Here is a 16,042-nt window from a genome sequence, read left to right as displayed (position 1 = left end):
TGTGGTGAAGAAAATTAGTTGGTAATTTTGCCGCATAGGTGGCGCTGCGATACTAACTTTTTTTGTCTTACGTCCTAGAGGTTTCCCGTCTTCTGCAAAGTTGTAGAGCGTGCAAAAATAAGTAAAGTTGCCGAAGTCACCAAAGTTGTATGACTTCAAATAACAAAGTTATATTAAAAATAGTAAAATTTACGTGAAAATCACGTTTTCATGACTATTTTGAATGTTTATCGCAAATTTATCAATTTCAACACTTCACACGTGTTAATCAAAGTAGCCTGTGTCTGATGATACCAACTTTATAATTTTCCGGGACCTTTAAAATGGTTTTTGGGCAAAACAGTAAAAATTACTATGATTTTTACTACCAGTTTTTTTCAAAAAGCTGCAAATTTCGGCTAAATTTGATGCTTGCTTCAAAATATACTACTCAAGATCTATTAAATCTGAAGGTTTGCCGGGGGTATAATTTGGTGTTTTTGAGATATCTTGTTTAAAAATATTAATGTTTTTATACCTAAATTGTTTTGAAAGAGATGCAATTCTTTATTCCGGAGTTGACCTGTCATTAGATCCGCACGTATCACTTTTAAAAAAAAGTTTTATGTTTACCCATCGCCTTAATTACTTGAAATTGACGTTTTGTGTTCAATTGTATTGCTCATCAATGTATTGAATCGACAATGCCCATATATGTATTAGTCTATTGAAAGAAAAAAAAAAATACAATGCTCTTTGATCCTGTGTGAGCGACTTACGTTAGTGCAAAGTTTCGGTAAATCCGTGGAATCAATAATGATTTCCTGTTAACTCACATATGTTTAGATGGATATTGATGAAATTATGAAAAAAAAACTTAGCTCATCATTAATTGTCATGTCAATAATTGCCACTGTGACTTAGTAAGTAAAACACTTGTATAAGAGTCGTGAATTCAAATCTCATCTTGAGCTAAAGATATTTTTTATAATATAACCAATAATTTATTCATTTTACGTATGTACGTTGAGGTTACTGAAAATCATTATTGACCACACGGATTGGTATTACGAAACTTCGCACATGTGTGAGTCGCTCACACAGGGACAAAAACCATTATAATTTCTTTCTTTCAATATACCAATATATGAGCACTGTTGATTCAACAAATTGAAGCGCAAAACAATAGAACACAAAACGTTAATTTTGAGTAATCAGGGCGTTGGGTAAACATAAAACACTTAATTGAAAAGTGATCCATGAGTATCTACTGGCAGGACAACTCCGGAATATCCCGAGATAAACTAGCCTAGAGTTAAAAATCTCGTTAATACAGACAAAAAAAAACTCCGGAATAAAGAGTTGCTTCTATTTCAAAATAATTCAGATTTAAAAACATCATTATTTTAAAACAAGATATCTCAAAAACACCAAATTATACCTCCGGAAAACTTTTAGATTTAATAGATCTTGAGTGGTATATTTTGAAACAAGCATCAAATTTAGCCGAAATTTGCAGCTTTTTGAAAAAACTGGTAGTTAAAATCATAGTAATTTTTACTATTTTGCCCATAAAACCATTTTAAAGATTCCGAAAAGTTGGTATCATCAGACACAGGCTACTTTGATTAACACGTGTAAAGAGTTGAAATTGATAAATTTGCGATAAACATTCAAAATAGTCATGAAAACGTGATTTTCACGTAAATTTTACTATTTTTAATATAACTTTGTTATTTGAAGTCACACAACTTTGGTATCTTCGGCAACTTTACTTATTTTTGCACGCTCTACAACTTTGCAGAAGACGGGAAACCTCTAGGACGTAAGACAAAAAAGTTAGTATCGCAGCGCCACCTATGCGGCAAAATTACCAACTAAATTTCTTCACCACATAAAAGTACAGGTAAAATTATTACAAGTCTCAGAGGACACCAACTCAAAAAAATGTACTCCCAAAACGCTAGAGGTTTTTACTTGCTAGATCCCGCTCGTGGCCCAGTGTGACTGCATACCACAATTTAGATAATACGAACACGTTTAAAACTACCTATACTTCTTTCTATTATGTTTAGCTGTGCGCCTCTGAATTTCACTGCTGGTGTCGTTGTCGGCGGTCACCAGTGAGCCCAAGTACACGAATTCTTCAACCGCCTCGATTTCATCACCGTCGATATAAATTCGGGGTGGCGGGCGTGGTGATTTCGCCCTGGAGCCCTTTGCCATCATGTACTTTGTCTTCGACACATTAATGACTAATTCGAATCGCCTGGCTTCACTTATTAGTCGGATGTACGTTTCCGCGCATCGTCTCAAATTTACGAGCAATAATATCAATATCATCAACGAAACCAAGCAGCTGAACAGACTTCGTGAAAATCGTACCACTCCCACTCTCCTTATAACACCCTCTAACGCAATATTGAACAGCAAACACGAATGACCATCACCTTGCCATAGCCCTCTGCGAGATTCGAAGGGACTCGAGAGTGTCCCTGATATTCGAACTACGCACATCACTCGATCCATCGTCGCCTTGATCAACCGTATCAGTTTACCCAGGAATCCGTATTCGTGCATAATCTGCCATAGCTGTTCTTGATCAATTGTATCATACGCCGATTTGAAATCGATGAACAAGTGATTTATGGGCACGTTGTATTCGCGGCATTTCTGCAACACCTGGCGGATGGCGAACATCTGGCCCGTTGTAGCGCGTTCACCCATAAATCCTGCCTGGTATTGCCCCACGAACTCTCTTGCAATCGGTGATAGACGGCGGCATAAAATTTGAGAGAGTATCTTGTAGGCAGCGCTCAGTAGTGTGATCGCGCGGTAGTTCCCGCTATCCAACTTGTCGCCCTTTTTGTAGATGGGACACACGATCAGTCCTGCAAAATATCAGTGTCAGTGCCTGTTTTTCAGCCGAAAATGAATGACTGCGGCGGTCGTTTTCAGTTCCTCGATGTGAGAACTGACAGAGTTCGAGAGCTCCATTCGTGAGCAACCCAACAAAGTCAATTCCCAATCATCCACACACTACTCATGCTGACAAGCTATTCGTCTCAAGCGATAGCTTGTGAGAATGAGTGCCCTATACGCTACCACGGGAAATTTAGCCCTATCAGCTCTCGCTTTCATCACGCTGCGTGCGAGTACCTATTTCATTTCACTCCCGTGTTGCTGATCGGAAAGCAACATTGACAGGAAAAACAAAACGGAGAAAATGAAAAAAGCAAAATATCGCGATCTTAAAGGCCTGTCGAAAAATTGCAGCACTGCACACGATACCTTCCATCCATTCCTCCGGTAATACTTTCTCCTCCCAAATCTTGGTAATGACTCAGTGTAGTGCTCTCACCAGTGCTTCTCTACCGTATTGTAGAAGTTCGCTTGGTAGTTGATCTGCTCCAGCGGGTTTGTTGTTTTTCAACCGGCAAACCTCCTCTTCAATCTCTTGGAGGTCAGGGGCCGGCAGTCTTTCGTCCTGTGCACATACCCTAGATCTGTTACCACGCCACCTTCGGTACTTGCAACGTCGCCATTGAGGTGCTCATCATAATGTTGCCGCCACCTGTCGACCACCTCACGCTCGCTCGTGAGAATATTCTCGTAATTATCTCGGCACATGTCGGCTTGTGGCACGAAGCCTCTGCACGAGCGGTTCAGCTTCTAGTAGAACTTTCGTGTGTCCTTAGCGCGGTACAGCTCTTCCATCGCTTCGCGATCTCATTCTTCCTGCTGGCGCTTCTTCTTTCGGGCGAATGAGTTCTACCTGTTCCACGCTTGTCTGTAACGTGCCTCATTCGCTCTCGTACGTTGTTGCAACATTCTCGTCCATGCTGCATTCTTCTCGTTTTTCAACTGTTAACATTCGCCGTCGTACCAGTCGTTTCTGTGATTCGGAGTCGCGAAGCCTAGTGCTGTAGCCGAGCTATGGCGGATCGGATGTCCCTCCAGCCATCTTCAAGTGTAGCTGTGCCAAGCTGCTCCTCCGTTGGTAGGGCCACTGCTAGCTGCTGCGCGTAGTCTTGAGCCACTTCTACGTTACGCAGCTGTTCGATGTTGAGCCGCGGCGTTCGACTTCGACGCGTGGTGATAACCGTCGAACGTTTTGAGCGCATGCACATAGCTACTAAGTAGTGATCCGAATCTATATTCGCACTGCGGTATGTGCGGACATTGATTATATCCAAGAAGAATTTACCGTCGATTAGAACGGTGTCGATTTGATTTTCTGTTTGTTGGTTGGGTGATCTCCAGGTGGCTTTGTGGATATCTTTGCGGGCGAAGAAGGTGCTCTCAGCATGGTCATGCTGAATACCCACGCCTTTACAGCTGTCACTATAGAGAACCTGTAGCTATCTTCCTACACCGGACAATTCAAGACCAACAATTGAAAAGGCCACAACAACATTTTGTAAACAGACACGTTTCTATCGACTTGAGGCCTTTTGAACTCCACTCACACGCCTCATCACCACTAACAGAAAGCGCAAACATCAAGCTTTCTGTTAATGGTGGTTAGATGCGTGGGTGGATTCCAGAAGGCCGTGTTTGTTTACGCAATGTTTACGGAATTGTCCTAAATATTTAAAATACAATCGTAAACTATGTGTAAAGCATTCATGTGGTAATGTCTCGATCAGTTTGACATAATGTCGTTTCAGCAAAATAATAATATTAATAACAAACATCAACCTGACTTTGCCAACAAACGACAGTTACGATTTTTTTTCGAAAACAACGCAAGATGAAGCACCGCACATCCCACATTTGATACGAAAGTTCAATTTATTGTCTGGATTGTTGAAGCAAAGGGGTGTGAGGGTAACGAACTTTCATAACAATCCCCAGTGTTTTTATCTTTTCCACACTCCACCACTCGGTGCGAATGGTTCAACTGGATTCAATCAAAGCTCTATGATTGCGACTCGTGGTCGTGACTGACCTGCAGCGTCAGAATGATAATCCACATCAGAGCGGACAGAATGTAGGTGATGAACAGATTTGCGTGGATCGTGTTACGCAAGCAACGTAAATCCCTGCGAAGAAGAGAGAACCCAAATTAGATTATCGTTGAGGTTGGTGAAAACTGTTTCTAGTGGTGCTTTAAAATAGATCCGGAAGAATAGGATTTACTGGCCAACGCAAACGCGCACTTACTTGAAGTAGACGAAAACTATCACAGCGAGACTTAACGCAACTAGGCTAACAATGTACCCGGAGTAGTAGATGATCGACGTGACCTCGACTATGTCCGGCGGTGGTTCGGTCATGTGATGACACGCCGTATAGTGGCTGTAATTGTCCCACTTTCCGTCCGGATGACAGTAGCGGGTTGCATTTTCTGAAATGGCATAAGAATGAGAAAAAAAATACGGTCATACTGATGGCGACATCCAATATCCAGAAGCCAATGAATCGTTATATAACTATATAAATAGTCGATGGCGATGATGGGTGGGATGTTATGAAAATAAATGAATTAATGCATGAGGTGCTGAATTAATTGGCGATATGCATTTCAGCCAATTTATTGGCGCTGAAATGAATGAATAGCAATTACGCCGACGTTTCGCCGAATAAATTGATCTATGCACACATCGATAGCCATAATTAATGGCAAGGTAATTAATGGTATCGTTGGTTGTATACTGGTAGGTATATTTCAAAACAAAGCGAGTTGTCTTCAGTAAGCTAACTCAACTGTCACTTTAAAACAATGAAATTCTTTAAAATGAAAATATTTTAAACAGTATTCAAAATTATCAATCATTTTAGAGGTACAGCATAAAGTTGAAAATCTTAAATATTAAATTACGTTGAGAGCGTTTAAAATCCAACTCCACTGTTAATAAGAACCACTTGAAATCATTGTGCTCGCTTTGTTGTTTTTGAATGAGAAAGTACCATAATGGAATCAAGTGTGGAAACTGTCATCACAATATGCACCGTTTTTTGTTTCTTGCGAGAAACACAATTGCCCGAGAGCTCAAGCAATAATCACTAAAATGACCACTCCGTGCATCCATTTCAGACAGCCTGAAATGGAGCTCTGGCGAGTGTCATCAAGTGTGCAGCACTTTAGTAACAGTGCTGATCGTAACAGGCAGTCATAAAACCGAATTGAGACTCAACTTTTCTGGTGTTTAATTTTCGAGTAAATGCCAGCTCATGAGACCTGACTTTCGAATTATGCTTGAATGGTAGCTGAATATTATTTCTTTTTGCACAAGTAACCATTAAGCACTGTTATGAGCATTTTGAAGTCCATGCCTAGTATCGTAGGTACTTTGAGCAGTTCGAAGCTTCGACGTCCACAATATATTTTTCAATCTTTTTATTCTTGTTAATTTTAAATAGCAAGTTATTCACTGCACAGAAGTACATGTTCGATGGACAAATTCAAGTTTAGATTGCAGAATGAAATCCGAATCGTTTGATGGAAATTGATTCCACGATTCTCTGTTTGCTAGATAGGTGCTTCTTATCATCCCTCTCTAGATCCCTCCTATCTGGCTTTGCCCGACTATGTACAAGTCATCACCACTCATCACACTCAAGGGAATCGTTGTTGACTACGAACTGAAGTTATCCATTATGTACACTCCCGTTCAAAAGTTTGGGGTCACCCCCTCAAAAACATGTCATTTTTTTAGGCCCATATCTCCGCCAATTTGCGTCCGATTTCGAAACCCTAGGTTTCATTCAAAAGATAATAAGTCAAAGAAACTTTGAACATGATTTAAAAGAAACTTTTTCAATAAAATGTGTATGTAAACTTAACCCAAAGTTGCCAAATTTTCTAAAAAATGAATATAAACTTACGGCAGTGTCGCTGGAAGTTGGGTCGACCAAATTTTAAGATGAGAGCGGTAATATGACCCATTTTCTATTAGATTTGAACTGCTTTTTACAGAGTTTAGCTAAAAAATCTAGAAAAAAAGTTATTAAGTAAATTAATCCTTGATGTCATCGACCAAAAGTTTGGGGTCACCCCTCAATATGATGTATCGGCCAAAAGTTTGGGGTCACTTTCGTAAAACATGGGAAAGTAATTTGGTGATATCTTCGTCATCTATAGTTCAATTTTAATTATTTTAAAAGCAAAATTTGTCAATATATCAGTTTTTTTTTATGATTTTTATAATGTTGGACCACAACGATTATACTTTTTTTATGTTTTTTATGTTTTTTAACGAAAGCTCATCTATTTTTACATAACACATAATAAAAACTATAAATATTCTTCAAGTCGTTTTTGAGCTGCATTTTTTTTAATTTCAAGTTTTATGCTCATATACACTCCCATGCAAAAGTTTGGGGTCACTCCCTCAAAAACATGGAAATGTTTTTCGGTCATATCTCAGTCATCTTTTATTTAATCCAGTCGTTCTCAGACTCTATAGAAAGATAAAGAGTTAGATTTGATTCGTAGGTACTTTTCACATATTTTTGTATAAAATTTTTAGAATAAATAGTTCACCTAAACTCACATGTTTTTCCTAAATCTGCACGAAAAATTGTTTTGTGTGTAATTCAAAATGGGGTCGACCAAATTTTAAAATTAAAAAATCACAAGATTTTAGCGGAAAAATCATAACATAAATTAAATTATCGAGTTAGGTTTACAAGTCACCGTACAAAAGTTTGGGGTCACCCCTTAGGATGCTGCATCGTGCAAAAGTTTTCGACTAAGTTAAGGTAGAAAATGGTATATAAAATCCATACTAAATCAGATAAGTACGTTATATAAAGTGCCAAAGAGGATGGAAGAGAGATAAAAATGACTGATTCGCGAATTGTGCCCTAATAACATTAAATGATATAACCACGAACATACCATTATCCCACAATCCATAAGTTTAGGGAATGTTACATATTTTAATTTAAATGGCATTTTCATCAAAAAGTTATCCCTTTGCTGTGCACCAAAACACTAAATCTTGAATGTAATAGTACATTCGGAGAAATGACATTCATTGTAATGGTTTATGGGAAAATTGTGTATTTGTGGTTTTAACACTTACAGCTATATAGGGTAGAATTTACCAATTAGTCATTTTTATCTCACTTCTATCCTCTTTCGCACTTTATGTAACGAACTTAGCTGATTTAGTATGGATTTTATATACTATTTTCTACCTTAACTTAGTCTAGAACTTAGTTTATAAACGTTTCATAACCATTTCTGTGTCTAGCCATTCAACTATCATAGAAGGAATTGGAGTTGCACCAAAAAAATTACGAATTGAATTAAAATCTGACTCAAACTTCATTTGAAAGGTGACCCCAAACTTTTGAACGATGACTTGTAAACCTAACTCGATAATTTAAATTATGTTATGAATTTTTTCGCTAAAATCTAATGAATAGCTCTCAAAGAGGATAAAAATTGGGTTCTAATGCAACTTTAATTTCAAAATTTGGACGACCCAATTTTGAATTAGACGGAAAACAATTTTTCGTACAGATTTAGGAAAAGAATGTAAGTTTAGGTGAACTTTTTATGCTAAAAATTTCATATAAAATTTGTGAAAAGTACCTACGAATCAAATCTAACTCTTCATCTTTCGATAGAGTTCAAGAATGAGTGGATTAAATGAAAGATGACTGAGATATGACCGAAAAACATTTCCAAGTTTTTGAGGGGGTGACCCCAAACTTTTGTACGGGAGTGTACGTATGGATTGACCATGCGTTTCCATCACTTTAAACATGTGGTATATTTTATTTATTTTTTTAGCCGTGGGCTACTGGGTGAACTTCAGTTAGTTAAAAAAATATCAGCGAATTGGCCTACTGCAGAGCGATACTCCTCCACGAATTGCTACTGGCATTCCATCAGATGTTTCTTTCGAATTCCTCAATAATTTCCTTCTGATTTTCCTAGGGAAATTTCTCAGATTCCTCCCAGAGTTCTTTCTAAGATTCATTCAGGAGCTCCTTCTGGAATTCCTCCAGGAGTGTCTACAGATATTGATCTGAGAGTTATCTCTAACACTTCTCCTGAGTTTCCTCCAGGAGCTCCTGCTGAAATTACTCTAGCAGTTTTTTGTGGTGTTCCTCTAGGAATCCACAAGAAGTTTCTTCTTAGATTCGTCAAGGAGTTTCTTAGGATTTCCTTTTTTGAGAGTACCTCCAGCAGTTCCTTCCGGTAATGCTTTAAAAAGATTCTTCGAGGATTCTCTCAGGAGTTCCCTTACGAATACATTCCTTCTTTGAATCTCTCAAGATTTTCCAAGATTGACTAGAAGTTGCTTCTGGGATTTATCCAAGAGTTCCTTCAAAGATTCATTCTGGGAATTTCAATCATTATTTCTTCTGGAACGCACTCTTTCCTTTTTGGATTTGTTCAAGAGTTTCCTGTGATTTTTCAAGGAGTTTCTTTTGAGATTCTTCCTTTGAAAATTTTGATATTTCTACAGTAATTCCTTTCGGGATTCTTCCTGGATTTTTTTCTGGAGTCCTGAAGGAGTTCTTTCTGTAATTTTTTAACGAGTTCCTTATTGAAGAAAAAAGCCAAAGTTTATTTTAATAACGATAATTAATTTGACAGTTGATTCGGTTATTCCAGTGAAATTCCTTGAAAATTGCTTTGTGAATTTCTCAAGTTATGCTTTCTAAATATTTTCGTCAATTCATTTGAACTCTTTCGTCTTTTTTTTTCGAAAATTTCTGTTGTAATTCCTTTTATATTGTTTGGGTAAAATCTTCAAGGATTCGTTCAAGCTTTTCGCCATTTTCGAGAATTGCTGCTTTGGTTCATTGAATTTTATCAGCACACTCATTGGAAATTTGTTTTGATATTTCACCGATGATTCCTCTAAAACTCCTTTGGTATTATATTTGGCAATTCTTTGGCTAATTTCTGTGGCGGTTCTATCGTTTGAATAAATTCTTTATATTCATTTTATTCTTCCGAAAACTGCTTCGGACATTAATTTGTAAGCTTTGTCGGTATGTTTTTAGAAATTTATTCAGAATTTTGTTTGTGAATTACTTCGGTGTCCAGCACTTCCTTTGGAAATTCCTTCGATGATTTGACAAGAAAATACCTTTCAAATCTTCTTTTAAAAAATCATAGATGGACATTATTCTGAGAAATTCCTGATGGATTTGGAAAATCCTCCGACAGTCACTTTTAGGGATTCTCTATTTGATTGCTTCGGCATATTCTTTGGGAATAATTCTGCGCTTTACTTGTGAATTTATTCGGGCACTCGGACATTTCTCAGACAATAATTTTTGAAGTTTCTTTGTTTCTCAAAACTTTCAAAACTATCAAAACTTCTTTGAACATTTGGAAATTTTCAATAATGCTGAATGTATTAACAAATGAGTTGCAATTTTCTGAAGATTATCTGTAGAAATTTTAAAATGAAATTGCCAACCGATTCGCAAAGGAATTATTGAAGAGATTATCATAGAAAATTCGAAAAAAATACTGAAAAACTTTCTGAAAAAAATATGTTTTGTAAAAATTACCTACTAAGTTTCCAAAGAATATCGTTTAATAATTGCCAAAGAAATCCCAGAGCAATTATAAAAGATTTTTAAAGCAATTGGCCACATTTCATTAGAATGTTGGGAACATGGTTGGGAAAATTTTTTTAAGGGAATTTTCGATAAATTCTGTAAAAATGCTCGACAGAATAGGACACAATCAGTGAAGTACTAGAATTGAAGTAATGAGCTGTTTTTTGTATGATGAGTAGGTTAATTCCCCGTTTCTGCAATGCAATAGTAAAAAAAACGTGGGTTTTATGATTCCTTGCCCAATTTGATGCTGTTTGAGTAACAAATTGGGTAACAGTGTTGTTTAAGTAGCAAGGGTAGTTGAGACTAGAACTTGGTATTTACTTTTATTTGCGGCTATCTCAGTTATACAATTTATTGGACGTTACTTATTTATTTTACTCGACGTTTCGGGCATTGGGTGTGGCCTTTTCCAAGGGAAAAAATGGTTTGTCGAAGATGAAGACGACAAACCATTTTTCCCTTAAAAAAGGCCACACCCAATGCCCGAAACGTCGAGTAAAATAAATGAGTAACGTCCAATAAATTGTACGACTGTGATTGCCGCAAATAAAAGTCAGGAACTCATATATTTCTGGATTGTGAACATATTGGACCTGTTGAACCCTATGGGCACTGAATCGAAATTCAACCATCGTTCAACAATAATGTCAATGTCGCAACCTGTAATTATTATTATTATTAGCATTATTAGGGAGATTTTCAGCCCGAGGCAGGTTCATCTCCAACCTGTAATTGTTGTGACAATCCACCCAATGTGACATAAGTTTGTCTAAACTTGAATAGAATAGGATATAGATCGCTTTGCGATTTTCGAACGGTGGCTTCGCGTCAATAAACACTGAAACGCTATTGAATATCTACCATCAAACATTTTTGATAAATCATCGAAAAAAGCTTGAAAATAAGGCCTTTTTAAAATGTCACTTTTAAGACTCGATGAAAGATCACACTTTTAGGTGGATTAGCCATCATATAATATAGAATTGATGAGTAGTATCAACCTTGACCAAAACTTGACCCATTCTCACCCCTTCGAAGGGGTGAGAATGGGTAAATTTTCAAACACATTTTAAGGCGAAACTGGAAGCATTTCCTCACTTTTTGGTTTTTGATTTTTTATTAAATAACGAAGCAATATTTTCTTAATCGGTTTTCGTGCACATGTAGAGTATGGATCAAGGTGTCTTCTGATTTTTTTTTTGTGGAGGAAAATGTTTTTCGTTTTTGCAGAAACCATTTTTAAATAAAATTTCACAAAAAAATGGTTTCTGCAAAAATGGAAAACATGTTCCATCTCAAAAAAAATCAGAAGATACCTTGATCCATACTCTACATGTGCACTAAAACCGATTTTGAAAATATTGCTTCGTTATTAAATAAAAAACCAAAAACCAAAAAATTGACTAACTTCAAATAGGGTGCGTGTACCAATTATGGCACTACCCACGGGAAGCTATTTATACAAAAATAACGACATGACCAACTTATGTCATCAATAAGTTAAAAGACAGCTTAGTTTCCATACTTTACTGAAAAATAAAGAAACGGCGCCAAAACTACTATTAGTATTGATTACAGCGTGTGCCAATGATAGGAACCCTGTACCAGTTATGGTTACATTTTCCTTCGGTTCCTTTTCGCACTATTGCATGCATTCTTTATAGGGTTAGCCATAACTGGTACACTATGGCGAAAAAGGGTGCAAGGAAGCCGAAATTTTAAGGAAAATGATTTACTTCAACCATGATTTGAGGAAAATGTGGTGTTTAAATGAGTGCGACTATCTTTTGTGAACATGATCTGTTGTTCACTCATTTTTTCTATTTGATTTACTTCGTTAAAGGGTGAAAATTAACTATGGCGAATAATTGGTACTATAGCCATAATTGGTACGCTTACCCTATATTTTCATCATTTGTGCGTGCATTATCTAAGATTTTTTTCTAATGATCAAAGGATTTCTTCATGCAATTAAGCAAAAGTTATTGAACAATGAATGTGGAAGTATGCATTTTTGACCCATTCTCTCCCCAACGGCCATTCCGAAACAGGTTCTACGAGGGAGCAAATGTAGCCATTTAATGATTTTGGCAGATTCAAGTCTTTGTACAAAGGAGGTAGCCTATTTAATTTAAAACAAAAAAAAAAACAAATACGCGAAATGCGTTGGGATTACCGAAGAGCGTTCAAACAACATTTTAGAAAATTTTGTAACTTTTGTTTGTAAGATACATGCTGGTTGTAAAAGAGTAACAACAACAATAGCAAAATAGTAAAAAAAATAACAGAATATGATAGCAATTGTACATGTTAAAGAACGTTGAAGATGTATGTAACTATACTTTATTTTATTCAATAAATAAATAAAAAAAAGTCTTTATGAAGTTTGTGAACAAAAATCAATAAATGGGCATTTACGGCTATGGTAAACCATGGGATCTCAAAAATGCCAGTATTTTTTTGATATTTTTCTTGGGCAAAACTCCAAATCTCTAATTTCTTCAAGAAGTCTTCAAGGATATTTTTGTTTTGTTTTTATCATTAGATCCACTATTTTTTTTCGGAATTTTCCATCTAATGTTCTCCAAAGGTTATTCCTGATGTCTTAAAAATGTTCAATAGATATCTTCCAAGAAGATGTGAAAGAGTTCATAACATATAATATTCTCAGTAATTTGAGTGCAACCGATGCAATAAGAAATAGAAGGAAGATATAAGGATTGATTTTAAAATAATATTTTGAAACTCACCAATAAATTAAAGGACTATTCAAATTGAATATCTTTTCTATAATACGAGCAGTATTGGAAAACTTTAAGAAAAACCTTTGATGATTTCTAAAAGATGCATAATAATATACTAAAGAAGTGTTTAGAACATCACAAGCCATGAAAACCTAATTCAAGACATAAAGGATTTAGTGATTTTTCAAGATTTGAAGGAGTTGTTTATGCTAAATTTATTATAAATATGTATATCTCTAATTTCAAAAGATAGAGAAAAAGTGTCTTCGGCAAGATTTTTCTGCATGATATTATCTGAAACTTTGACGAAGACACTATTAAGTTATCGTAGCTTATCTAGAATTAGATTTTTTTATCAAATCTTAGAATAAATTTATCTAAAAAATAGAACTTATCAAAATCTACTGCTTAAATTATGTAACAACTTGGCAAAATATCACATTATATTATTTTCACATTTTCACACTAAAAATGCACACGATCGTGTTTTCCGTGATTTCGGGCTGTACTACCGTTCTAGTGCTCACTATGTATCAACATTTGGAGTGTTTATTGGCTTGCTGGTATACTTAGGTTAGATTAGATGTCTTTATTAGATATATTTGCAGCCCGGGGCTATAGTTCATCTCTTATGTTTGTAAACTTTAAGATTATGCAAACAAAAAAAGTTCGATTTTTATAGCCCTCAAAGTACGTTACTACTCCTTAACCCTAAAAGGGGTACCTGGGGTCCATTGGACCCCAGGCGCCTTTCAGAGCTCGTCTTTGATGGAACACACTCAGCGAGGTGACGAAACTGAGGCCATGAAGGTATCCCTTTTAGGGTTCAGAGAATGAAGCAAAGAAACACAAATTCCGTGGAATAGACTGTAGCCATTCATTGAAGAGTTCATGAAGAATTGTTAACGTTAATAATTTAAATCTTTAGCAATTTTGTGAACTGGATGGCTATCATCAGAATAATAAATAAATAATTGTTTTTGAATCTATATATATAAAAATGTAGTGGCATACGTGGGACCGCGCATAACTTGCGAACGGATGGTCGGATTTGGGTCGTCTAAGTTTTGTTCTGTCAGTTTTTACCCAAGGAAGGTTTATGAGGCAAAAACATGGGCAAATTGAAAGTTTATAAAAATCGGGTTTTTATACATTTTGAACGGGGACTTGGGCTTGACTAGGTACTTGAAACGTCAAAAAACGCAGTAGGCAAGACAAAATTTGCCGGGTACAGCTAGTTTAAATAACGTTCAAATTAAATATATCCTGTCACTTCTAGCACCAGGGCTTTTTGCTATCTTAGGCAGCCTTACGCTACGGTTTTTATCACGACCCTTTTTTTTTACAAAATTCTACTACTCAATGCTGGCAATTCACATTGGCAGGAAGTACTCGTTTTCATGCAGATTACAGGATCCTAATTAGAAAAAAAAAACATCAAGACCAATTTATTTTTGAATTAAATATTTTTTACTCGATCTATTATCTTGTTCTTAGTTAAGTACATTGCTCGGGACCAGCGCAGCACTACCGTGCACAGCTTTCCATAACACGGTGCACTGTTCAGTGTTGTTGATGACAATCAACCAGACCGGACCGGCAGCAAGCCACTCAGTGCATTAAAAATTCGTAAGTTTAATAAAATGATTAAGCTTGGGATGGAACTTTGCATCAGCACACTCTTCTCCCAATGGACCACTGTCTGCAATGTGCCATGCATGGGTAGGACGATACTCAGCGGAAGCACACGGAACCGAAAGTTCCGGAATTTTGTTTCATGGTATTCATGCCAAACTGCAGGGCAAACTTTCCACACCAAATTGAATGGCATTATTTCGAAAGGGGGGGGTAGGGACTTTTTGGTTTGTACCACCCATGCAGCAGAATATCAACAACTGGTGGGGCGTTGCGATGGTGTATGGTTGAAACAATTAGGGAACTTTACGAGAACGGATGAAAGGGCAATTCGGTGATTGCTGGTTTTGCCTACTAGGTAGGTGGTTGAATAAAATGTACTTACGGCGTGAATCATAAGCGACACCCTTGAACTCCTTGAAGCATGGAAGCACTGCCCAGGTATTGCTTGGCGTTCTCGGCCAGCACAGGATGCTGTCAAAGTTGACCGGACAGCCATCGAATGGAATCTGGAATGGGGAGAGAATGCAGGTTAAAATGGATAATAGAGTTACAAGTTGAAGTATGTAATGCTTAAAAAATTAAATACACAAAACTAAAATGGGTTTAGAAAACTCTACATTGTTTTGGCAAAGCCAAGCGAGTTTGAGAAAATTAAAACGATTTTGTAAAACAAAACAAAACAAAACGATTTCTCAAAATGGCTTTGGGAAAATCGAAGTAACCTTGGTAAAGCCAAAATTACCGGTGTCCGTGGCGCAATTATTCACACGTTCGCTTTATAAGCGGGTGGTCAATGGTCATGGATTCGATTCCCAGCCCTGGTAGTTGGAATAACGGACCCGGTTATTTGGATATCGGTGTAGGCAGGCCCTAATGGACCCTGAATTAGACTGTATAAAAAAGTACCATTCTATCAAGCGAAGAGTAGAATAGGGAAAGCAGCGCAATAAGTAATCAGCTAGATATAGTAGCATAGAATAAATTTAGGCGCTGTACAAAGTGTAGAGCCCTAAATGTAATGGGTCCGGCAGCGGAACGGATACGGTAGTATGTACTTATTACAAAAATTCATTCTTATAGGAAATTGGCAACAAATTTCTACAAAAATTGTACCTACTCCTCCAAAAATTCATTTA

At 36.7% G+C, this 16,042-nt stretch overlaps 1 protein-coding gene across 3 annotated transcripts in view; it reads right to left on the bottom strand.

Annotated features, from left to right (window-relative positions):
• The window catches only part of LOC109419645 (diuretic hormone receptor), a 234,128-nt gene extending 218,722 nt beyond the window's left edge, over positions 1 to 15,406 (bottom strand). For all 3 annotated transcript variants that reach the window (XR_009998034.1, XR_009998033.1, XM_062853835.1), the window contains exons 1-3: positions 15,289 to 15,406; positions 5,146 to 5,329; positions 4,931 to 5,024 (exon numbers count right to left, since the gene is read on the bottom strand). Coding sequence is in view for 1 of the 3 variants with exons in the window: in XM_062853835.1 (XP_062709819.1) it covers positions 4,931 to 5,024; positions 5,146 to 5,258 (207 nt within the window). In the remaining 2 variants the exon portion in view is untranslated. The remainder of the gene's footprint in view (positions 1 to 4,930; positions 5,025 to 5,145; positions 5,330 to 15,288) is intronic.
• Between the last annotated feature and the right edge of the window lie 636 nt (positions 15,407 to 16,042).

This window comes from Aedes albopictus, chromosome 2, assembly GCF_035046485.1.
Source record: "Aedes albopictus strain Foshan chromosome 2, AalbF5, whole genome shotgun sequence".
NCBI lineage: Eukaryota > Metazoa > Arthropoda > Insecta > Diptera > Culicidae > Aedes > Aedes albopictus.
Note: the sequence above shows the minus strand (reverse complement) of the source record. Positions and strands in the feature narration are given on the sequence as shown.